At 37.2% G+C, this 26,851-nt stretch overlaps 1 protein-coding gene across 1 annotated transcript in view; it reads left to right on the forward strand.

Annotated features, from left to right (window-relative positions):
• SYNE1 (spectrin repeat containing nuclear envelope protein 1) overlaps positions 1–26,851 on the forward strand; it is a 456,320-nt gene that overhangs the window by 112,679 nt on the left and 316,790 nt on the right. Inside the window, exons 7-12 of the mRNA XM_060168000.1 lie at positions 7,671–7,867; positions 10,458–10,567; positions 14,176–14,226; positions 15,543–15,650; positions 18,575–18,712; positions 19,990–20,154. Coding sequence (XP_060023983.1) covers positions 7,671–7,867; positions 10,458–10,567; positions 14,176–14,226; positions 15,543–15,650; positions 18,575–18,712; positions 19,990–20,154 — 769 coding nt within the window. The remainder of the gene's footprint in view (positions 1–7,670; positions 7,868–10,457; positions 10,568–14,175; positions 14,227–15,542; positions 15,651–18,574; positions 18,713–19,989; positions 20,155–26,851) is intronic.

The following is a 26,851-nucleotide window of genomic DNA, read 5'->3' on the forward strand; positions in this document are numbered from 1 at the left end:
GTGTGTGTGTGTGTGTGTGTATTCAACAAATAAGGAGGAAGACCGTGTAACAAACCATTTTTAATTGTTCCAACATGGTGAATATTTAGGAAAACATTTTATATATACAATAAAATTCAAGAAAATCAGAAAATAATACATGATGAATATTTATCAGCTGTTCACTTATTTACACCCACCTTAATTTTTTTTTTTAGTTTTCTTTTTTTTTTTTATACAGCAGGTTCTTATTAATCATCCATTTTACACACATCAGTGTATACATGTCAATCCTAATCTCCCAATTCATCACATCACCACCCCCACCCCTGGCCGCTTTCCCCGCTTGCTGTCCATACGTTGGTTTTCTACATCTGTGTCTCTATTTCTGCCCTGCAAAACGGTTGATCTGTACCATTTTTCTAGGTTCCACATATATGCATTAATATACGATATTTGTTTTTCTGTTTCTGACTTACTTCACTCTATATGACAGTCTCTAGATCCACCCACATCTCTACAAATGACCCAATTTCGTTCCTTTTTATGGCTGAGTAATATTCCAATGTATATATGTACCACATCTTCTTTATCCATTAGTCTGTCGATGGACATTTAGGTTGCTTCCGTGACCTGGCTATTGTAAATAGTGCTGCAATAAATATTGTGATACATGACTCTTTTTGAGTTATGGTTTTCTCTGGGTATATGCCCAGTAGTGGGATTGCTGGATCATATGGTAGTTCTATTTTTAGTTTTTTAAGGAACCTCCATACTGTTCTCCATGGTGGCTGTAACAATTTACATTCCCACCAACAGTGCAAGAAGGTTCCCTTTTCTCCACACCCTCTCCAGCATTTGTTGTTTGTAGATTTTCTGATGATGCCCATTCTCACTGGTGTGAGGTGATACCTCATTGTAGTTTTGATTTGCAGTTCCCTAATAATTAGTGATGTTGAGCAACTTTTCATGTGCCTCTTGGCCATCTGTATGTCTTCTTTGGAGAAAAGTCTATTTAGGTCTTCTGCCCATTTTTGTATTGGGTTGTTTTTTTAATATTGAACTGCATGAGCTATTTATTTATTTTGGAGATTAATCCTTTGTCTGTTGATTCGTTTGCAAATATTTTCTCCCATTCTGTGGGTTGTCTTTTCATCTTGTTTATGGTTTCCTTTGCTGTGCAAAAGCTTTTAAGTTTCATTAGTTCCAATTTGTTTATTTTTGTTTTTATTTCCATTACTCTAGGAGGTGGATCAAAAAAGATCTTGCTGTGGTTTATGTCAAAGAGTGTTCTTCCTATGTTTTCCTCTAAGGGTTTTATAGTGTCTGGTCTTACATATAGGTCTCTAATCCATTTTGAGTTTCTTTTTGTTTATGGTGTTAGGGAGTGTTCTAATTTCATTCTTTTACATGTAGCTGTCCAGTTTTCCCAGCACCACTTATTGAAGAGACTGTATTTTCTCCATTGTATATCCTTGCCTCCTTTGTCATAGATTAGTTGACCATAGGTGCGTGGGTTTATCTCTGGGCTTTCTATCTTGTTCCATTGATCTATATTTCTGTTTCTGTGCCAGTACCATATTGTCTTGCTTACTGTAGCTTTGTAGTGTAGTCTGAAGTCAGGGAGTCTGATTCCTCCAGCTCCATTTTTTGTTCTTAAGACTGCTTTGGCTGTTTGGGGTCTTTTGTGTCTCCATACAAATGTTAAGATTTTTTGTTCTAGTTATGTAAAAAATGCCATTGGTAATTTGATAGAGATTGCATTGAATCTGTAGATTGCTTTGGGTAGTATAGTCATTTTCACAATATTGATTCTTCCAATCCAAGAACATGGCATATCTCTCCATCTGTTGGTATCATCTTTAATTTCTTTCATCAGTGTCTTATAGTTTTCTGCATAAAGGTCTTTTGTCTCCATAGGTAGGTTTATTCCTAGGTATTTTATTCATTTTGTTGCAATGCTAAATGGGATTGTTTACTTAATTTCTCTTTCTGACCTTTCATTGTTAGTGTATAGGAATGCAAGAGATTTCTGTGCATTAATTTTGTATCCTGTAACTTTACCAAATTCATCGATTAGCTCTAATAGTTTTCTGGTGGCCTCTTTAGGATTCTCTATGTATAGTATCATGTCTGCAAACAATGACAGTTTTACTTCTTTTCCAATTTGTATTCCTTTTATTTCTTTTTCTTCTCTGATTGCCGTGGCTAGGACTTCAAATACTATGTTGAATAATAGTGGTGAGAGTGGACCTCCTTGTCTTGTTCCTGATCTTAGAGGAAATGCTTTCAGTTTTTCACTATTGAGAATGATGTTTGCTGTGGCTTTGTCGTATATGGCCTTTATTATGTTGAGGTAGGTTCCCTCTATGCCCTCTTTCTGAGAGTTTTTATCATAAATGGGTATTGAATTTTGTCAAAAGCTTTCTCTGCATCTATTGAGATGATCATATGGTTTTTACTCTTCAGTTATTTAATATGGCATATCACATTGATTGATTTGCGTATATTGAAGAATTCTTGCATCCCTGGGTTAAACACACTTGATCATGGTGTATGATCCCTTTAATGTGTTGTTGGATTCTGTTTGCTAGTATTTTGTTGAGGAGTTTTGCATGTATATTCATCAGTGATATTGGTCTGTAATTTTCTTTTTTTGTAGTATCTTTGTCTGGTTTTTATATTAGGGTGATGGTGGCCTCGTAGAATGAGTTTGGGAGTGTTCCTTCCTCTGCGACATTTTGGAAGAGTTTGAGAAGGATGGGTGTTAGCTCTTCTTTAAATGTTTGACAGAATTCACCTGTGAAGCCATCTGGTCCTGGACTTTTGTTTGTTGGAAGATTTTTAATCACAGTTTCAATTTTATTACTTGTGATTGGTCTGTTCATATTTTCTATTTCTTCCTGGTTCAGTCTTGGAAGGTTATACCTCTCTAAGGATTTGTCCATTTCTTACAGGTTGTCCATTTTATTGGTATAGAGTTGCTTGTAGTAGTCTCTTAGGATGCTTTGTATTTCTGTGGTGTCTGTTGTAACTTCTCCTTTTTCATTTCTAATTTTACTGATTTGAGTCCTCTCCCTCTTTTTCTTGATGAGTCTGGCTAATGGTTTATCAATTTTGTTTATCTTCTCCAAGAACCAGCTTTTAGTTTTCTTGATCTTTGCTATTGTTTTCTTTGTTTCTATTTCATTTACTTCTGCTCTGATCTTTATGATTTCTTTCCTTCTGCTAACTTTAGGTTTTGTTTGTTCTTCTTTCTCTAGTTCCTTTAGGTGTAAGGTTAGATTGTTTATTTGAGATTTTTCTTGTTTCTTGAGGTAGGCTTGTATAGCTATAAACTTCCCTCTTAGAACTGCTTTTGCTGCATCCCATAGGTTTTGGATCGTTGTGTTCTTATTGTCATTTTTCTCTAGGTATTTTTTGAATTCCCCTTTGATTTCTTCAGTGATCTCTGGGTTGTTTAGTAATGTATTGTTTAGCGTCCATGTGTTCGTGTTTGTTACGTTTTTTTCCCTGTAAGTGATTTCTAATCTCATAGCGTTGTGGTTGGAAAAGATGCTTGATATGATTTCAGTTTTCTTAAATTTACTGAGGCCTTGATTTGTGACCCAAGATGTTATCTATCCTGGAGAATGTTCCATGTGCACTTGAGAATAAAGCGTAATCTGCTGTTTTTGGATGGAATTTCCTATAAATATCAATTAAATCTGTCTGGTCTATTATGTCATTTAAAGCTTGTGTTTCCTTATTAATTTTCTGTTTGGATGATCTGTCCATTGGTGTAAGTGAGGTGTTAAAATCCCCCACTGTTATTGTGTGACTGTCGATTTCCTCATTTATAGCTGTTAGCATTTGCCTTATGTATTGAGGTGCTCCTATGTTGGGTGCATATATATTTATAAATGTTACATCTTCTTCTTGGATTGATATCTTGATCATTATGTAGTGTCCTTCCTTGTGTCTTATAACATTCTTTATTTTAAAGTCTATTTTATCTGACATGAGTATGGCTACTCCAGCTTTCTTTTGATTTCCATTTGCATGGAGTATCTTTTTCCATCCCCTCACTTTCAGACTGTATGTGTCCCTAGGTCTGAAGTGGGTCTCTTGTAGACAGCATATATATGGGTCTTGTTTTTGTATCCATTTAGCAAGCCTGTGTCTTTTGGTTGGAGCATTTAATCCATTCAAATTTAAGGTAATTATTGATATGTATGTTCCTATTACCATTTTGTTAATTGTTTTGGGTTTGGTTTTGTGGGTCCTTTTCTTCTCTTGTGTTTCCCACTTAGAGAAGTTCTTTTAGCATTTGTTGTAGAGCTGGTTTGGTGGTGCTGAATTCTCTTAGCTTTTGCTTGTCTGTAAAGCTTTTGATTTCTCCACAGAATCTGAATGAGATCCTTGCTGGGTAGAGTAATCTTGTTTGTAGGTTCTTCCCTCTCATTACTTTAAGTATATCATGGCACTCCCTTCTGGTTTGTAGAGTTTCTGCTGAGAAATCAGCTGTTAAACCTTATGGGAGTTCCCTTGTATGTTATTTGTTGTTTTTCCCTTGCTGATTTCAATAGTTTTTCTTTGGCTTTAATTTTTGCCAATTTGATTACTGTGTGTCTTGGCGTGTTTCTCCTTGGGTTTCTCCTGTATGAGACTCTGCACTTCCTGGAGTTGGGTGGCTATTTCCTTTCCCATGTTAGGGAAGTTTTTGACTCTAATCTCTTCAGATATTTTCTCTGGTCCTTTCTCTCTCTCTTCTCCTTCTAGGACCCCTGTAATGTGAATATAGGGGTGCATTTCATGCTGTCCCAGAGGTCTCTTAGGCTGTCTTCATTTCTTTTCATTCTTTTTTCTTTGTTCTGTTCTGCAGTAGTGAATTCCACCATTCTGTCTTCCAGGTCACTTATCCTTTCTTCTGCCTCAGTTATTCTGCTATTGATTCCTTCTAGTATATTTTTCATTTCAGTTATTGTATTGTTCATCTCTGTTTGTTTTTTAATTCTTCTAGATCTTTATTAAACATTTCTTGCATCTTCTCGATCTTTGCCTGCATTCTTTTTCCGAGGTCCAGGATCACCTTCACTATCATTATTCTGAATTCTTTTTCTGGAAGGTTGCCTATCTCCACTTCATTTAGTTGTTTTTCTGAGGTTTTATCTTATTCCTTCATCTGGTACATAGCCCTCTGCCTTTTCATCTTGTCTGTCTTTCTGTGAATGTGGTTTTTGTTCCACAGGCTACAGGATTGTAGTTCTTCTTGCTTCTGCTGTCTGCCCTCTGGTGGATGAGGCTATCTAAGTGGCTTGTGCAAGTTTCCTGATGGGAGGGACTGGTGGTGGGTAGAGCTGGCTGTTGCTCTGGTGGGCAGAGCTCAGTAAAACTTTAATCCGCTTGTCTGATGATGGGTGAGGCTGGGTTCTCTCCCTGTTGGTTGTTTGGCCTGAGGCAACACAACACTGGAGTCTCCCTGGGCTCTTTGGTGGGGCTAATGGTGGACTCTGGGAGGGATCACGCCAAGGAGTACTTCCCAGAATTTCTGCTGCCAGTGTCCTTGTCTTCACAGTGAGACAGAGCCACCCCCCAGCTCTGCAGGAGGCCCTGCAACACTAGCAGGTAGGTCTGGTTTAGTCTCCTATGGTGTCACTGCTCCTTCCCCCAGGGTGCTGATATGCACACTACTTTGTGTGTGCCCTCCAAGAGTGGAGTCTCTGTTTCCCATAGTCTTGTAGAAGTCCTGCAGTGAAATCCCGCTAGCCTTCAAAGTCTGATTCTCTAGGAATTCCTCCTCCCATTGCAGGACCCCCAGCTTGGGAAGCCTGACGTGGGGCTCAGAACCTTCACTCCAGTGGTGGACTTCTGTGGTATAAGTGTTCTCCAGTTTGTGAGTCACCCACCCAGCAGTTATGGGATTTGATTTTATTGTGATTGTGCCCCTCCTACCGTCTCATTGTGACTTCTCCTTTGTCTTTGGATGTGGGGTATCTTTTTTGGTGAGTTCCAGTGTCTTCCTGTCAATGATTGTTCAGCAGTTAGTTGTGATTCCGGTGTTCTCGCAAGAGGGAGTGAGAGCACGTCCTTCTACTCCGCCATCTTGAACCAGAACTCAATTTGTTAAAATGTAATTTGATATAAATACACTAATATGTATAAAATAGATAACTAATAAGAACCTGCTGTATAAAAAAATAAAAAATTCAAAAAAATAAAAATAAAAAAATGTAAAATAAAATTTAAAAAATAATGTGAGGTGGCATAAAGAGACTGTGCATACAAAAACGTTTTGAAATGGGGAACTGTTGGCAAATGGAAAATATAGGAAGAAAAATAAGATGAAGCCAGCGGCAAATGTACAAATGAATAGATAATAAGAACATACTGTTTAACCTGGCTGGACATTTGCCAGTGTGTCAGGCATTGTCTGAAAAAATTAAATCTCTACCACCAGAGACAGAAACTCTAAAAGAACTAAGAGATGTTGCTGCAATCTTACAAAATTGTTTTTAAAATATTTATTTAAGAAGCCAGTGATTAGGTCCAAGGATGTTATTTTTAGCACAATATATTTTATGGAAACTCAGTATACATTGGTAGAACATGATTTAAAGTGAAGCTTAAAGTTTGCAGAGAGAAAATGTAAGGACATTTACCAACTTTTTATATTAATCACGGTATCAGTAAAATATATTGTCTCTTACAGTTTGTGGAAATTTTGAGAATATAGTAGAAAAGAAGAATTCAGTGATATTATTTTTGCTTTATTTAGAAACAACTGTAATGAGACTAAATTTCTAAAAAGAAACTACCAGAATATTTATCTACTGAATGTTACCTAATTTATCGATCACTTTTAAAGGCTCTAGACTTAAGCAAAAAATGTTGCTCAAAGACATCTTTGCAACTCTTTTTGAAACTGTCTTTATGGTTGATAAGTTACATGTAGAGAAAAATTATTCATTGTGAGCTTGCCTCGCTTGTTTTTTCAACACCAAAATATTGCTACAAACTTGCATCACTTCTTAGTGATCATATCTGGCTTTGAAGTAAATCCACGAAAGAGCAAAGATTTGCTACCAGCACATTGCCCTCAAGGCAATTCTATAAAAAGAGTTTAAAAAACAATTTGCTCAAACAGTTTGATGGTAGGGTAAATTAATCTTGTCTGTACTTATGTGGAGTATAGGGTTTTTTGTGACTAGTTTAGAGACATCATCACAACCATTTGCATTTTGTTCATTCTACAGCATTTGATATAATTCAGCCACATTATATCTATCTGTTATCATCTGTGCATGTACAACACAGGCTGCTTGTCATTCTCATTAGAAATGTGTTAGAGACTTCTTCAAAAAAATACACAATGGTGAATTGTTACCAGTTTCGGTGTTTTTAAAATGTTCCCTTTTTTTATTTTGTCAGGTGTTTTTTCTCTCTATTGGTTTCCTTTAAAAATGTGCTTTCCATTGAGTCTTTCAATTACTGAAAACTCTAATATAGAAAACTCTTTAAGTATGGAACCAGAATTTCTACACCTTATCTTGGTACCCATTAAAAATTTTGCTTTGCTTATTTTTTCTCAAAACCAGTATACCGGTATAGCTAACTGCCCATCGTCCACTGCCGAGGAGGATTGGATTGAGTCTTTGAGGAAGTGTGCATTACCTGCTTAGAAAGTGACATTATCATTATTTTCTTTAAAGGCAGAGCGGAATAGAAGTAAAAGACTTCGGGCGGAGTTGGAGAAGTGGAGTGGCCTTTCATTCAGTCATCCATGCTATTCAACCGGAACTAGTGGACTTGGAGAAGGTGAAAGGAAGATCTAACCGGGAAAACCTGGAGGAGGCTTTCACTATTGCTGAAACGGAGCTGGGAATCCCGAGACTCCTAGATCCCGAAGGCACGTTGAGCGACTGCTGGCTCTTGTATCCCTCAACTCAGTAGGGTTGTATGTCTTAAACCCAGATATTACAGATGCCTTCCGAGAGGTCAGAAAACTTTGAAAAGTGGGAAGGAATAGTATCTTCCTGCACCAGTTTTCTTTTGGAAAAATATTTGCCACTATACACGGGAGCAAAATACAGCTGTGTTGCTCCTAACAGCCCTTGACATGGGTGGTACCAGCCAGGGGAACTGTACTTACTCAGTGTACCTCAGGATGGAATGAAAGTTTTACAAGTGAGTGTACTGCGAGGAGGAGAATCCGGAAGAGTAAAAAATTGTTAGTAATCTCAGAGCGTATCTTTAAAATGTTAGTCATTAGAAACTTAGAAATGTTGATAACTACCCAGTATTTAGGTGTCAGTCAGGAAAACTACCCAAGTGATTGACCTAATATCTTTCACTAGAATTTCTTGGCAACTTCTTGGTGAGGCTGTGAATTTTAAGACTTTCTGGAAATGGAGTTAACTCTGTCAAGCCTTCAAAAGGCAATTTTGATGCCTTTAATAAACTTCTAGTTGTTTGTTAAATTGAAATAAAAGGGTCAAAGTGAATTTTCCAAAAGTCCCAGATAATGCCTTATTTGGCTTGGTAATTATGGAAATTTCCATTAATGAATGCAAAAATGTAAATACAGCGAAAGCAAGTTTTTTTTAAATATTTTATTTTATTTATTTTATCTGTTTTTTTTGCTGCATCGGGTCTTCACTGTGGCACGTGGGCTTCTCTCTAGTTGTGGCGCGAGGGCTTCAGAGCGTGCGAGCTCAGTAGCTGCGGCGCAGGCTTAGTTGCCCTGCAGCATGTGGGATCTTAGTTCCCCGACCGGGGATCAAACCTGCGTCCCCTTCATTGGAAGGTGGATTCTTTACCACTGGACCACCAGGGAAGTCCCGCAAGTTATTTTTAAAGATGAGATTTCAGAATGAACATTTCTAGCTCTAAAACAGTGTCTACCTGCTTGGCTTCCTCTGAGATGACGGCCAGCATGGAGATCCCTTGACATTTTAGGGACCTGTGGTGCCCGCCCCCCCTCCAGTCTCACTAGGGGAGCCAAGGACTTTCCACCTTGTGTCTTCACACACACACACCACACACACACAAAGCCAGTAGTATCCAGGACACTACTCAGCTCAAGGGGAAAGACACACAAATATCACAGCCCTCACTTCAGAGAATGCATCAGAGCTGAAATTTCTTCCTAGAGTAGGATAGGAGGAGGATATGAATGGTTCTTTTATATCCACCAGACCAGAGGATCTTAATATTTTCTTTGATCATCAGAAATTGAGTTTGCCCACATGCAAGGCTATCCCACATATAAAGTGATTATTTTCCTAATGAGAACTTCCACTTCAAAAAAGTTTTTAGCCAACTTGAACATATAAACTCTTAGGAATACAGATTAAATAGACCAGTATCTATTATAACAATTGTTTTATGATTTAGTCGCATGTGTATTTAAAAACATATACTATATTAAGTCATGTATTAAATGTTTCCACTTTCACTCTTCATGAAAGTTTTATTCTTCACATGCATTCTCCACATCAGTGATCTTATCATTTCTAAAATCACCTCTGAGTCATCTCGTGAATTCCAGAATACATTATCTTTAAGTCTTTTAAGAGTTGTACCACTTCTTAAATCCTACATTGATGGTCGCTAGAAATTATATTTCAAATCGCAAGAAACAATACAAAATATTAGGGCAGTTTTATATTTTGATTTTCATGGTTTTTGTTTGTTCTGGTTTTTTTTCTCTATTGGTGCAGATATTGTATTTCTAATCTCCAAATGTAACCCCTTATTCCATTGCCTTTAAAAGGGATATTTAAGACTTGTTGAAAACATTCAACACTTTTTATGTATCCAGTCTTACCCAGATTCTATAATTACTAAATTCATATAAATATCTTTGCTTGATTTTTACTGATTTAATTAGGTAAACATCTATATACTTTAAAATGACAGTGATTGAGATCTTTTCAGGCTCTGTTTCACTCAAAGAGTACTTGATTGTTCAAAGTACAGTGACTTAGACGGAAGGCTCCACAATGGAGAAGCTGCATAAGGACTTGGACATAAGGCATCTCTCTCTTTTCTAAAATAAATTGATATTTGGCCATATGTAGTATGTAGACTACGTAGTCACTTGTCATTCAGTGCCACATCTGTTAGTATGTTTTACTACTCATCTACCCCAACTCTGAAATGTACATATCATTTGTATTTTAGTAACTAGACAGAATGTAGGAACAACTATATATATGTCATATTTCTGATGAGTGTAGAGATTATTTAAATGAAACATGTACTACTTTCCTAAAAGCTCTTGGTTAAAATATGTCATCTTTCTGAGTCGTAAAATTTCCCCCATGGATTATCCAGACTAAACTGGTTTTTCCTGTCACCATCTCTAAATAGTACTCTATTTTTCTTTTGCATTTAGGACAGTGTCTTTTGGTATAGTCTCTAGATTTCAAAGTTTGTATTATTAAAATCTTTTTAATGCTATTTAATTTATTCACATTTGGGTTTGGTTTTTCCAGATGTTGATGTGGATAAACCAGATGAGAAGTCTATTATGACCTACGTAGCCCAGTTTCTGAAACATTATCCCGACGTTCACAGTACAGGCACTGATGGGCAAGAGAATGATGTAAGTGTTTGTTTTTGTTTGAGTGCTGATAATACACTCGATGGTAGTGACTTGGATTTTTAATATGCTGTTTTCAAAAAATTAAACTGGAATGCATTTTAATATGAGAGCAACTGAGTAAAGACTGATATCACCAACTGGGGAGGAGATTAGAGGGAAAGATTTCTCTGATTTGTATGTTGGATATAGCAGAGAAAGAATTATTAATAATAAATACTGAACATATAATAGTGAGGGATTAAAATCTAGGAAAGATAGGGAATTCCCTGGTGGTGCAGTGGTTAGGACTCCACACTTTCATTGCCGAGGGCACAGGTTCAATCTCTGGTCGGGGGACCAAGATATCCCAAACAGCACGGCATGGCAAATAAAATGAAATGAAATAAAATAGTAGAGTAGAATAAAGTAAAGATAGCAGTGTCGGGAAACTTTATTGTAGCAATTTGACGATTGAATTAATTTTATATCCATCATATTATTTATGCATTTAGATCCTGAGTTCCCTTCTTCTGTTCAGTCTGATAAAATCTAATTTTGACTTTTAGATTTATAAGTTGCTACTCATTGCAAACATATGTAAGTAAGGCAAACTTATGAAAGTTCTAATTATTCACTGTGTTTAGATTCTCAGCCTCTCAGTAGTTTAAATAACATTTACATTTTTCATATTGCTCAAATGATATATGTTTGTTGTCATAAATAGACAAAAACAAAAGTTGGGAAAAAAAGAAAAAGAAAATTACCTGTACTTGACCTTCTGCAGAGAATCTATTCTAAAAAAAGTAACACTTTGGTGTGAGTTCCATGTGTGTAGACACATAAAATATTTTAACAAAAATATTGATAGAATTGCAGTATACATACAATTTTATAATTTTCTGTTTTCTGTTAACATCATACAAAAAACCCTTCTCATGCCATTCTTTCTAGAACATCATATAGACGTACAGTAATTTATTTACCCAATATTAATTGTTGAAAATTTCTGATTTTTTGCTATTATAAAAAAATACTTCTATGAACAATTTTGTAATAAGCATTGTTTTACAGTTCTTTCTTTGAAGAGAAATTCCTAGACTAAAGGGCATACAGATATTTACTGCTTCTGAAATGATTTTTTCAAATCCTCCTGTAGAAAGATCTCCCATTTTACAGTCCAGCCAGCAGAATGCCTACCTTCTGTTTTGAACAACAATGGATATTATTCTCCTATTTTTTAAAAGTACTGTAGTATTGTTTAGTTTTGATTTTGTTTTGTTGTTTTGGTTTTGGGTTTTTGTGGGTTTTTTTTTTTTTTTAGAGGGACGAGGATTCACTACTGAATTTAAAATTAATTATTAGGCAGAATGACATTAGGGAAGAATTATAAATGGAATTTTCAAGACATGTTAAAAACAATCTCTCTGTCTTTACTGTTGAGGTCTCTACTAGAGTTTTCAGAGAGGTTTGAGATTATAATGAAGAGAAACAAGAAAAACAAAAAACAAAGTGTACTGTGTGTCTTAGAAATGGATCTAAGGAAGGAAAAGGTCAGGGGAACATACACCAAAGTTTTCAAGTAGGAAAAGGTTTTGCACTAATAGAAATCTTCGTAAAAGAATTAAGCAAAACAGCGGTAACTGGTGTTTCCTAGGTCGCTTAGATGAAGTTAAGGTGGCATTTGATAGAACTATGTTAGTTATTTTAAAAACTATGGTTTCAAAAAAACAAAACAAAACTATGGTTTCAAGAAACTTTTGTTGTTGTTCTTCTTTGCCAGGCTTCAGGCACAAATGTTGATCACCAGAGTGACTTATTCTATAGTTAGAAAAATAGTGTTCCTAAGGAGCACCACTGAAAGCGGAAGACTGCAAATTCCAGTGTGGACTGAGTTGTGTGCTTGGGATTCATTTGGGGTTTTCTGGGTTTTGAGAATATAATTGGGCATGGACAGTGCTCTATGAATAAGAAACTCTGTAAGGAGGTGTATTAGACTTACCTCATACGGCACAGAGAATATCAGCTTTCCACCTGATTGTCATATCTCAAGTTCTTATGTTACCCAGTTGGATTTACTTCTGAGCTGATTTCTAAACTTGTACTCTTAATTTCTCTGACATTAATCATCTCTCCAGATGAGTAAACACGGTGGCTGGTAATGTCTGAGAAATAAAATGAGATACTTACGTTAATGCTCATGAGCAAGGATTTAATGCAAAAATCCTCAGAGATTTGAAGCACACTCCTGCTTTAAACTTGTTAATATACTGTACTAAAGAACTTTATTATTAAGAAACTAATCTCATTCTCGAGAAGATAAATTCTGATTTTCCTTTTAAAAAATAAGCTTTACCCTTTTTTTAATGAGGCATTTGTAAAGTAGGGTATGAGCATCTAAAAATGAATATTTTGAGCACAATAAAAAGGATTTAAAAACATTTTTATGATATAGGGCTTATGTTTGTTTAATGCAGCTAAATGGCCATCTAATTCTGTCTAATGAACCTTTAAGATTTTATACACTACATATTAGGGTTGGTGTCATCACGTAGAAATCCTCATTATTTGTCTATTCAGGTTTTATTAAATGGTTCTTTTAATTCATTTTTTAAAAATATTGGCATCGGGCTTCCCTGGTGGTGCAGTGGTTGAGAGTCTGCCTGCCTATGCAGGCGACGCGGGTTCGTGCCCTGGTCCGGGAAGATCCCACATGCCGCGGAGCAGCTGGGCCTATGAGCCATGGCCACTGAGCCTGCGCGTCCGGAGCCTGTGCTCCGCAACGTAGAGGCCGCAGCAGTGAGAGGCCCACGTACCATACACACACACACACACACACACACACACACACACACACACAAATATATATATATATATATATATATATATATATATATATATATATATATAGGCATCAACATGTCTACCAGGCTTTCATTTTTTGGTGTATTTGATTTTCATATCCTTTTTATGAATTTATTTAAATTAGATATTACATAGATACTATGTTAAATCGAATTTTCTTATTGGAAATAGACATTGCTATGCCTTTCTTACTTCATCCATTAAAACTGATAAAGGAACTTTTTCCCTAAAGGTAGTCCTTGGATAATTAGCACACAATTGTAAATAAATAAAATAGGCATGTTGGCTTATCTCTCTCATCTAGTAAACTTTCAGTTATTTATTCACTCATTCCTTCCCCCACTGAAACAAATTTTACTGACTGCTTTCAGAAGCACAGCACAGTCTTAATTGTATAGGAATACAGAGATGCGTATTATGACAGTATTTATAGAGAAAAATATGAATCCATATACCTTTTCTTTACATTGTTCTCCTTTCAAAAATGTTTACTACTTCAAGACATATGTATAATATATATATATATAGCCACATATGACTATTACAAATTAAAACAAAAACATCAAATGCTACAATACTACACTGCCTTGTTTGATTCAAACATTTTGATACTTTCAAAAGTTGTTAAAACATCTTAAAATAATTATACCCTTAAAATTATTGTCTATTTATTTATAGACAAATGCCTCACCATTTTTCTTGTTTCCTATATAATTTTTTCCATGATTCATATTATTTTTCTATATATTATCTTTTCATATTGTTAGGAAATACTTCCAGGTTTCCCATCTTTTGCAAATTCTATCCAAATTCTTAAGGTAAGATTTAAGTAATCTTGAATTAGTGACCTCTTTCAAACATTCTGCATTCTGTAGCTTGTTAGCCATTCTTTTGCATGTATTTGTCTTTATGTACACATTTATTTTAACACCTTAATTCTGTTATATCCTTTTCCTTTCTAGTAGAACAAATGACATATGTGTTATTAAATGTTAGTTACAGTCTAAGCCACTCCCATGGACTTCCTCACTAATCTTTAATTCTAAGATGACATTAATTTCTTTTTAATAATACTTAATAGCACTAATAAAAGGAAAAATTAAAATAACTACAATTTCTTTATATGCGACCTGGAAAATTAAAATAAAGTTAAAGATTTATTTTTGTACTTTAAAATATTAAGCAGGAAATAATTGAAAAAGGTAAGTGTTCAATTAGTTTGTAATCCTGAGTTTCATCACATCTCTTCTGTGCAATGTTGAGTTGTATGGTTTAGTAAAGTGCATGGCACATGTTGAGTGCTCAAAAAAATATTTGTGGGGCTTCCCTGGTGGCGCAGTGGTTGAGAGTCTGCCTGCCGATGCAGGGGACACGGGTTCGTGCCCCGGTCCGGGAGGATCCTACATGCCGCGGAGTGGCTGGGCCCGTGAGCCATGGCCGCTAAGCCTGCGCATCCGGAGCCTGTGCTCCGCAACAGGAGAGGCCGCAGCAGTGAGAGGCTCGCGTACTGCAAAAAAAATAAAAATAAAAATAATATACACTAGTAATCCAGTATTACTGTGACTGTAGCTCCTCAAATTCAGTCAAAATTAATCTGATCCAGAACAGTCCTCTGTGTTACCAATGGCCTTGGGTTAAGAAGCAGCCACAGGCCTGTTTCCACTACCATTCCAGCCATTGCTTTTTGTGAGTGTTTTTGAACTTACATATTTCTTCTTAAGCACTTTTTTTTTTTTTTTTGCGGTACGTGGGCCTCTCACTGTTGTGGCCTCTCCCGTTGCGGAGCACAGGCTCCGGGGCACGAACCTGTGTCCCCTGCATCGGCAGGCGGACTCTCAACCACTGCACCACCAGGGAAGCCCCAGCACATTTTCTTAATTAAAGAAATGTTTCTTGAGAAGAACAATGGAGGTAGGTAATTTCAGTATTCAGCACAATAATTAAGATTTTTTTTTTAGAATTAATTTTTTGTTTCTTATTCTCCCAAAGAGGTGAGGGCAGGGAGAAAGAAAATTTTTCAGAGACATTTGGAACTTATTAAATATTCAGTATATTCTAGGATCAGTCAAGTATTAATCAGCAATTAAGTAAATGCACAGATACTAATGCAATTGTAATGTCTGCTGGTTTCTAGAGAGAAGACAGGCTAATTTTGAAGGAAACGAAAGCTTGGATAGAACAATTTGAAAGAGATTTGACAAGGGCACAGATGACAGAATCAAATTTGCAGGATAAATATCAGGTAATGTAAGGAAAACGGATTTCAGTTTTTTTAAAAGCCTTTCATGAGTAACATTCCTATTTATCATTTAATCTATGTTTAATCTTTCAAATGATATTAATGAGAAATGTCTTTAAAGAAATAATATACATTATTTTGTTTACATATAATTTAATAATTGTATTTCTATATAAATAGGTAGTTTTTAAAATTTAATACATTTATATATTGTGATGTGATTGCCATTGTAGCAATAATTAGCACCTCTATCATGTTACATAATTATCATTTCTTTTTAGTGGTTGAGATGCTTAAGTTCTACTGTCTTAGCAAGTTTGATGATTATAATACAGTATTGTTGTCTATATTCACTGTACCGTGGATTTGACATCTAGGACTGACTTACTACTCGTTTGAAGTTTGTATACTTAAATATCCATCCTATTCCCCTCTACCCCCAGTCCCCTGATAACCAGCATTTTGCTGTTTTTATGAGTTTGACTTTTTTAGATTCCATGTATAAGTGATATTATGCAGTGTTTCTATTTCTCTGTCTGCTTTATCTCATTTAGTATAATGTCCTCAAGTTTCATCCACGTTGTCACAAATGGCAGGAGGTTCTTCTTCTTCATGGCTGTGTATATATACAGCACATCATCTTTACCCATTCATCCATTAATGGGTTGTTTCCATATCTTGGCTGTTGTGATACTGCTGCAATAAACGTGGAGTGCATATATCTCTTCGATATTCTGTTTTCATTTCCTTTGGGGGTACACCCAGAGATGGAGTTGGTAGTTTTAAATTGTACGTATCTGCACTATATAGAGTTCTGAGGCTTCATGACCTTCCGAGAACTCAGAGTCTTGCAGGTGACCCAAAACACACATATTTAATCGCTGTTTTTGTACAACTCATGATCTTACAGATGTTACCTAATAAAAAATTCCACCAAAAAATGACTTCAGTGCCAAGTTGAAAATTACTATAGAATAAACTGAATCAAATAAAAAATTGCAACATGACTCTTTGGAGTGGGCCCATTAATGAGATCAGTTTCTCCTGCCACCTGCCTCCTTCAACACTATTGCATTCACACTGCAGCCAGTGTTATTATTGCTGCGGAGGTTTTTCTTTCTTCCAGTCTCATTACACTATCATTAATTGTATTTCAGCTTCCAATTTCCACTTCCAGAGTTTTTTCCATTAAATTGTGACTTAACTCTGTGTAGCATTGACATTTTCTCCTACTTAAAATATCATTGCATTTTAGTGGCAAAACTATAGTATATTCTAATCTACATTATGTTTTGATCATTTTTCCTACAAAAAAAGGTGTGCGTGATATAAGAGATGCGAAGTGGCAGATGATAAAAGATTTAGCTGTTAGAGTTAGTGTGTGATTTTATATAATCCTCTCTGTAAAGCATGCCTGAATTCAGATTGATGATGCCATCAGTATATTTGATGGACTTGGCAGTGCAATAAATTCCGTATGTGATTATATGTTTGTACTTTTTGCTGTGGAACACAATGTAATTTTTTCCCCCAGAAAGATAATTTTCTGGTTAAAATGATTAAATCAGTAAATTGAGACTATAATGCAAGAACAGAGTGAATGTACTTATTTAGTCCATTAGCGAGTTTTAGTCTTAGCGTAAATTATCAAGAAATAAATTCCAAGTTATAAAGTTCCCGGTTATACAGATGTTATTAAGATGAAAACTAAGGATTAGAAAAGTATAAATCAGAAACATTACTTTCAGGCCAAAGATGATCACAAATCTCTTAAAATAGGGTTAGACAGCAGAGGGAATGTTTTCTTTCATTTGTGTGTTTATTATGTAATCAAAACCTTCTGTTTCTACTTATCAATTAATAGTGTATTTTCCCGTTTTTCCATATATAGAATTCTGTAGAACAAAATTGAAGACTGATTTTATGTTTTGGTATTTTAAAATTACATTGTTAGAGGGAATGGAAGGTAAAATTTGTGGGAAAATATTTATTCACCAACTCCCCCAAGTGTTTGTTATGTGAATTTACATGTTTGTTTACTCAGTGACTTAAGAAATGCTTTCAGATGTTATCTGTTAGATTCTGCAGGGCTGTTCTCATGTTCTTTAATATAATTGCACATTGAGTGGCATTTTCAATTCATATTTGGACTTTGAGACATATTTTAGGATGTGTTAATTGAACATAAAATGTAGGACTTTCATTAAAATCACTACTTTCTGAGGTTAGTATTAGACTTACAGTTAAGTCTACATATTACAAATTTATGTTAACCATACTGTGACAAAAGAAAGATATAATACTTAATATTTTAACACCATAGAATTAAAGCAAAGGATTATTACCTAAGTGATGTCCCCTAAAGTAAACCTCTTTATACCGACTTACTTAAACACAAATTAAGATATTGTTAATTCTGTACTATTTTGATATGTGCAATTTCTATTTGTAAATTGTTTGGTGCTTTAAAGGAAAGCAACTATTTTGATTATTAATATAGATTTATACTCCTGTTGATTATTATTTCCTGATGAGCAGGGACTGGCTTGTAGGTTATTTAACTAGGAATGAGAAATCCTAGGCTTTAGTCCTAACTCTACTACTTGTCTTTGCCAGGTCACCTCTGGGCTTGGTAGTAATAACGGGGCTTGTCTAGGCTGTAGGGCAATGGGGAGCCAGAGAAGATAATATGTACAAAGCACTTAGCATGGAGCCAGGCTCATCATCCGGGCTTGATGAATGCTAGCTGCTTTTAGCATTTCATTGTCATTATTATTGTCATTATTATTGTCATTGTCATTATTATTGTCAACAACATATACTGAACGTTATCCAAATATAAAGGATTGTTATTTAGGAAATATGGTTTCCTTTGCTTTTGCCTTTTCTGACTAACTGCCATGTTGTTGCTGTTTTTCCTCGTTTAGTCATTTAAGCACTTCAGAGTTCAATATGAAATGAAAAGGAAACAGATTGAACACTTGATACAACCATTACACAGAGATGGTAAATTGTCACTTGACCAAGCGTTGGTAAAACAATCCTGGGATAGAGTGTCCTCTAGGGTAAGTTCTCCAATGATTCATTTCATTAGACTCATATAATTTAGTCAAAAATATTTTCTGTCATCTCTTTCTTCAAAATGATGTTACATCAGGTCCTCCTATCTCTGTCTGAGGTGGGAAGGTTTACCTGTGGGATAGACTTTGTCCACTTGTCAAGTTTTCCTTTCAGTCAGCGGAAGTGCTTAACAACTCTTTCCTGCTTTGCTTGCCCTAAGTGTGATATCGCCATTGACCAGATGACACACTGAAATCCTGAAAGACCACCTAGGTTACTTCTCATTTTGCACAGTTTAATCCTGCGTTGTTTAGAAGAGATGACTCCCCAGGAATGGAGCCTCAACAGTTTCTCCAAATTCCATCATCAGATTTCATCAACAGTTAATCATCTTCCTATATTCACATTTATTTTTATATTCTTTAGTTGAAGCTTATCTTCTTATCTGGTCATGAACTTGAAGGAAAATTGCTCTGTAACTTTCATATTAATATCTTGCAGACTTAAAGACCAAGATTTCAAAACCTCTGAAACTTCTGTCACTCATGGGAATATTTGCCTCGGACTCACCCTATTTTCTTCATTTTCATAGTCTAACTTTTCCCATTAAACTCCATCAAAGAATAGATTAGATCTCAGGCACCCCAACCCATCCCACCTCTCATTGCAATAAGTTAGGAAACAGTACCTGAGAATTGGGTGAAGTGGAAGAAATGACAAGATGGTTAGAGAATTATATTATTATAGTAAGAATCGTGAATACTCATTTTCCTCCAGAGATGTCTAGACGACCCTGATTTTTCTGGACCTGTTTTCATCATAGGGAAGGTTTTAAAGGATACACATCAGCAGATGTATAATTGCTGCATCTTTGAGCGTGTCAGCAAAGCCAGTCCATTCCCTTTCAGCAAAAGCCAGTCTGAAAATCACTGGGCACTTTATGCTATTGCTTATAAGAAGAAAATTGCCTAATCTCCCAATAATATCCTTCCATGTCTAAGATGTATTTTAAGTTTGCTCAAAACTTGCTTCTAAGTGTCATTTTCTCCCCATTTAAGTTACTAATTTTGGGTTAATTTAATAAATATCAAATAGGAAAATATCTGTGTTCTGAACTTCTCAAAGCATCAGATTCAGAACACAGATACTTTCTTACTTGATATTTATTAAATTAACCCCAAATTATTTACTTCAAGCATTTTGTAGGCTTTAAAATCATTTGGGGGAATTTTAGGAATTGTCTTCTGTGTTAAGATACTGTCTTTCCAATTTTGTATTTCAGCTGTTTGATTGGCATATACAACTCGATAAGTCTCTTCCTGCACCTCTGGGCACCATAGGGGCCTGGTTATATAGAGCAGAGGTGGCCCTGAGAGAGGAAATAACCATTCAGCAGGTTCATGAGGAAACGGCCAACACAATACAACGGAAACGTGAGCAACACAAGGTAAACATTCTGGCTGGAAAACCTTCCAGCGTAACAGGCCTAGTGTGTTACCGAATCAGGTTTGTTTGCCTGTTGCTCAGCAAGCCAAAGGCTGAGACACCGAGGTCTGCAGCAGAGAAAGGGTTTATTCACAAGGCAGTCCAGGGAGGAGATGGGAGAACAGATCTCAGACCCACCTCCCTGAAGGTAAGGGGCTCTCATTATTTATGAGGCAAGGCTGAGGCATGGGGAGCCCAGGGAAAGATGATGAGAGATAAGAAAAAGGTGCGGTGATACTACTCGTTCTGTGCAGATGCAGCTGAGCTGCAGGCTTCCTCATGGGATGTATGTTCAGAAAATGGTGGCCTTAGTGTGACCAGAGGGTGGAGTTTTGGGCCCTCTGATGTCAATAGGCCACCACTCGACGCATGCGCAGATGGAGGGTCGGTGGACCTATCCAGTCTTTTTTGTTTGTTTTTGCGGTACGCGGGCCTCTCACTGTTGTGGCCTCTCCCATTGCGGAGCACAGGCTCCGGACGCGCAGGCTCAGCGGCTGTGGCTCACGGGCCCAGCCGCCTCCGTGGCATGTGGGATCTTCCCGGACCGGGGCACGAACCCGTGTCCCCTGCATCAGCAGGCGGACTCTCAACCACTGCGCCATCAGGGAAGCCCGACCTAGCCAGTCTTAACCGGCTGGAGCTCATACTGGACACGGCTGACTCCAAGCTCCTAAATTCACCTTGGCCAACATCTTATTGTTTAGGCTGTGTGACCCTTGGAGAACATGCAAGCTTTTATTAAAGCAAGCCTGATCAGTGAAGACAGGTTACAGCTTATTATTTATAAATGGCTAACTGATAACTATCCTGTTTCACTAGTATGGTCTGAAACTTGCACTGAATCAGGCCTCCCAGGCATCCGTTCATACTGGTTCAGAGATGTTGCACCTTCTTAGAAGTTCTCTGATCTGCACTTCCCTTTTCTGTACTTGTTAAGGACAATTCCAGTAGACTCATTACCTGAGGTATTTTCCAGTAGCTCTGCGATGTTTTTTTATCAGCAGTTACCTTTGTTATTTCTCTTGCTATTTGTTATCTTTGAAAAGATAAAGCAAAAGACAGTGTGAATTTACATAATAACGTGATTGGCTGTAGGCTCCACACCTCATTCCTGCCTCCATTCTCAAAGGAAGGCAAACCGAGAACCGGGTTGTCGTGTCCTGGTGCTAAAGGAGTGGGGTCAGGGTGGGAGTTAACAGTGGCCTTAGGAAGGGGTGGGATTAGGCCTGGCTGGTCTCAGTCATTTGCGACTCTATTTAGCTCATTGCATGTTTTGTTGTGCTCAGCATAAGTTCTAATACGCTTCCTCTGCGTTTTGATAGTACGGACCTAGCTCAAAATGCTGTTTTTCGTTGTCTCATTGATGCAACCCTGCATTTTGTGCAGTTGAATTTGTGTACCTCATTTATTGTGTCATGAAGGGGGTTTGCTCTGTATGTGGAAAATAAACAGACAACCAGGTCTCACTTTGTCCTACACTCCTGGTTAAACATCACCCTGGTTACAGCCGATTCTCTGCCTAGCTCCTGCCCACACTCAGGCAGTTGACTGCGGCTGGAGAAGGACACACTCCCAGTCACGATGACTAGCCCGAGTGGGTCCTTAATGCTCCCAGGCATTCCAAAGGCATTTTTGGACTCTATTCCCTCTGCCTTTCTGGGACAACTATTTTATACCTTGTCTCATGAAACCTTCCACACCTCCTCCCTCATCCTTACTCTTAGCTGATGACACTGCTTCCTATTTCTCTGAGAAAATAGAAGCAATCAAAAAAGAATTTCCGCAAAGCTCCCACGGCCACATCAACCCACCTACGAGCATTTGTGCCCGGATACTCCGTCTCCTCTTCTGTTACTATGCATGAACCATCTGTGCTTCGAGCTAAGGCCAGCCCCTCCACATGTGCGCTGGATCCCATCCTCCCTGCTCTTTTCCAAAAGATAACTCCCGTAGTTCTTTGCTTCTTTATTTTTTTCTCTCTCTCTCTCTGCTGGATTTTTCCCACCCACATAAAATATACCATTATCATTCTCATCTTTAAAAAGCCTCTTTCTTAAGCCTACTTCCCTTTTCAGCTACTGTCCTTTTTTTTTTTTTCCTTCCTTTTACAGTGAAGCTCTTTGAAAGAATTGTCTTAGATCTCATTTTGGCTTCATAGTTCTCTTCTCCCATTCTTTCTAGAACCCGTTCCAATCACGTTTTTCCTTGCCCTGCTATCCATGTCAGGTTCAGGAGAGTTCTTTTTGTTCCTCACTCAATGGCCAATTCTCAGTCCTCATTTTACCTCACTTATTAGAAGCATTTTAGATAGTTATTCATCTTTGAAATACTTTCTTCATTTGGTTCCCGAATTTTCTTTCTATTCCTCTGGCTATGCCTTTCCAGTCTTTCCAGGTAGCCGACATTTGGTCCAAAATGTCCATGAGCATATTTGGTCCATGACATGGTTTTGGACAGGGCCAATATCAAGAACCTTCTGCTATAGACCAAATATCTCCGTGGACATTTCGGACAGGGCCAAACATGACCAATTATCAAGGACCTTTTGGCATGAGCCAGATGTTTTATGGTCATTTTGGACAGGACCAAATGGTCCTAAAAGGGTCTTTCCTTCTCTTTCAACAAATATTTACTGAGCTCCTTCTATGTGCAAAGTGGCATTACAGGCATTTGTGATACACCCATAAGCAAAATAGACAAAATCCCTACCCTAATGTAACTTGCCTTCTCATAGGAGGAGGCAGTTAAGAAATTATAAACATAATAAATAAATAAATTTTATATTAGAAGGTAAAAGGACAGGGAGTATTAGGTGGTGGTGCAATTTTAAGTAGGGAGGTCAGTGAAACCTCACTGAAAAGATAATCTCAAACATGCAAGCACATTCCCACCTGAAGGCCTTTGCCGTTGCCATCATTCTAGAATTTTCTTGTCCCTTGGCCTGAAACATTCTCCAGTGATATGCCCAATACATTCTTCCTCATCTCCTTTGGACCTTTATTGAAAGGTCAGCTTTTAGTCAACCCTTTCTTGGCCACCCCTTTGAAAGTACAACTTCCCTTTCCCCTTGCCTATTCAATTTTTCTCTTTAGCATTTATCTTCACCTCAACTGCTAATTTAATTATTTATCTTATTTATTGCTTGATTTCCTACACTGTAATGTCACCTCCATAAGGCCAAGGAATTATTGTTTGTTTTTCACTCTTGTGTCCCCAGCCTCTAAAAATGATTTTAGAAATATTCAGGCTTTCAAAATTTTAATCAGGTCAATCATGCTGATCATACTTTCTGAGAATTTGTTCATTTGACCACATTTTCAAAATTATTGTCACAAAATTATTCAAAATGCTCTTCTATATATTTTCTTGTAATCTTTTCTGTGCCTACAGTTAAGCCTCCCTTTGTCCCCAGTATTGTTTCTTTGCACCTTCTCACTTTCCTTAATTGCACTTTTGACATTGTTAATTTTCTCTGCTGTATCCTAATAATCTTTTTCCATCTACTTTCTTACCAGAGGAATGGCAGTAGCACTCTTTGAACAGCATCAGTCTGGCTGCTGTGTGAGGATAAGGCTGGATTGGTGAGAGAGGGTAGGAGCCAGAGAACCAGTTTCAATGATCCAGGTAGAGTGGCTTGAGCAAAGGTCGTAGCTGTAGAGATGTTGAGAAGTGGTCAGATTCTGAGTATATTTTGAGGGCAGAGCAAAGAGAATTTTTAGCGTTAGATATTGATTGTGAAGGAAGGGGAGTCATAAATGACACTGATTTTTCAACCAAGCAATTGGGAAAATGGAGTTTCCATCAGTTGAGATGGAGAGACAATGAAACAGGTTTGGGAAGAAAGATGGAGGTCAGTCAGGGGCAAGGTAAGCATGAGACTTTTTCACATCCAAGTGGATGTGTGGGGTGGGCAGTAGGAGCTAAGAGGCAGGAGGGGGGATAAATATTTAGGGTCATTGAGGATGACTCTGAATATATAAAGGGATGTTTAAAGCTCTGAGACTGAAATTAAAGAAGCACGTGTAGACAGAGAAAGCATCAGGAACTGAGCCCTGAGGGAATCCAGTATTAACAGATCAGAGAGTAGAAGATGAACCAGCAAAAAAATAATAAACCAGCGTGAGAAAAAGCCATCAGCGAGGTAGGAGGGGATCCAGCTACTGTGTTTTCTTAAAAGCCAAGGGAAGTAGTGTATCAAGGAGAGAGTATTTTCAGTAGAATGGCCATAGTGATCCTTTTAATATGCAGTTCAGTTCATTTTACCCCTCTGTTCAAAACTCCCCACTGGCTTCCATCTACTCAAAAGAAACACCAAAACATTCTTTGAAAGGTCCATGAGGCCCACAGATCTGCAGCCCTTTCCCTCCTCTGCGCTCCCTCACCCCCAGTCTGCTGTTCCAATGGCTCCCTTTGCTTTCTCTCAATCACTGGGAAAGGTATGTTGATAACTCCCACAGCCGTGTGGATTTCTCAGTTTCTCCCCGTGTTTCTATGAGCTTTGGCTTTATATATTTTGAGGCTTACTACATATGTTCAAGTTCAGAATTAATGTTTTCTAGTAAATTGAAAGTTTCATCGCTAAGCAATTACTGACTTGTAATGACTTCTGTTCAGGAATCTATTTTGCCTGGTACAGATGCACTCATACCAGCCTTCTTTCGTTAGTATTTGCCGGGCATGTTGTTTTCCATTCCATTAATTTCAACCTATCCTTGTTCTTAATGTTTAGGACTATCTCTTTTAAAAAGCAAATGGTTCTGTTAGATTTGTCTGATCTGACAATCTCTACCTGTTGATGAGTAAATATATATTCCATTCAGATTTATTTATAATTATTAATATACTTGAATTTGTTTCTACCATTTGACTCTATTTGCCCTACTTTTCCGTTTTTCTTTTTTCTACATTCTTCTTATTTATAAGTTGATTGAGGGGTTTTTGTTTGTTTATTCACTTGCTCGTTTTTCTTATTCCATGTTTTCCCTCGAACTGGTTTGAAGTTATAAACTCTAGTTGTGTAGTGTGATTGTCCTTGAAATTATACCATATAGATACTTAACAAAATGGAAAGTTAATCAATGTCTTAACCTCCTCTTAATCAATATAAGGAATTAAGAACACGTTAACCAGGTCATACTCTTCTAACCTGCAAACTGTTGTTGTCAAGTATTAAATTACTTAACATTTTTCTAACACCGTGAATGCGTTGTTTCTGCTGATTCTCACTCATGGTAGCTTGTCTCCTGTGTTTGGTGACCTTTGCTTTCCTTCTTTTTCATTTGCTGTCTACCAGGCCCACATCAGCCCTCTTTGAGGGTTCTGGCTAAATGTAGGGGGTCTCAGTTTCAGTGTTTCTCACCTTATTCAAGTTCCAAGACTCCATCTCCTGCCACAGTGGTTTAGATGTTTGCCCGGGACAATCAGCTTTTTCAATCTGTTTTTGCTCACAGGACCATGATCCAGTTTGGGGTCATGTTTTACCGAGAGTGGGAGCCCTAAAAGGTTTCACTTACTTCCTGTGAGCCCACCAGTGAATTAAAGTCATATGCTGTGCTCAGCTTCCAGCTATTTTGTAGTGAGACAGCCTTTCAGAGGACCCAGTGACATCACGCCAGTTGTAGTTCTTTTGTCATATGTGTGAAAATGTTTTTGTTGGTTTTGATTTCTTGTCAAGATTTTTTTGATTAACTAGATACGGAAAACTACAATAGGGAAAGCTTCTTGGGAAGCACCTGGACATTTGGGTATCTCAGTATAGTCACAGACCCCCACCCATACATTAACATACTGTCACACGTAAGAAATCAGAGCTGGGAGTGGTGGTGGCTCTCAGTTTGCCCTGTAGTCATTTGGGGGAGTTTTGGTCAAGATAAAAGCCACAGAAATGTGTCTGGATGTTAAGGAGGGGGTAGAGAGTGACTCAAATACGCACAGGCAGTAGCTGCTCTAGGACAGTCCTCTGGCCACTGTAATCAGCTCTGAGATGCCTGTAGTACCCTCCCTCTGGGAGCAGGGGACTTGTGAATATCTGTGCGGTTACCTACAGACTCAAAGCAGGTCAGAAGGTGGTAATAGCAAATATATATCAGGATAGAAATAGTTTGGTCCTGGATTTTTTTCTACAATGTAAAAACTAATGTCCCCGAATTAAAAGAAAATTGATTTCACTCATGTGAACAAACACATATGACTTTCACGTCTTTATGTATGAAAGCCTTCATGTGTACCCTTCCATCAAGTGTATCTCTTACAATTTAGGCTGGTTTTTGCTTCTGTTTTCTCCAATTAATCTACTAAATCTTAGTGTGAGAGAAACTGTTAGCTTTAATGTATCATTCTGGTGGGCTAATATATCTTATTTTTCAGTGAGTGACAAACTGTTGGCTATTTAGTCTGCTACTGAGAAACAACCTAAACTCTAGAAAATATGGCATGAATGTACTTTCACCTTTCTCTTTCTTTACTTCTATGTGAGAAATTGGTTAGGAATTGTGAAGTACATGTAAGTCTTTATATAAATATGTCTTTTGACAGTGAAAAACCCAGAAAACCAATCCAAATAAATTATTAAAATTTGTGGAGTTCTGTACAATCTGGAAAGAATCTTTATAAAACATTACATTTACTCTTCGCACTGTGATATCTGTGGGACATTCCCT

This window comes from Lagenorhynchus albirostris, chromosome 12 (genome assembly GCF_949774975.1).
Source record: "Lagenorhynchus albirostris chromosome 12, mLagAlb1.1, whole genome shotgun sequence".
Classification (NCBI taxonomy): Eukaryota; Metazoa; Chordata; class Mammalia; order Artiodactyla; family Delphinidae; genus Lagenorhynchus; species Lagenorhynchus albirostris.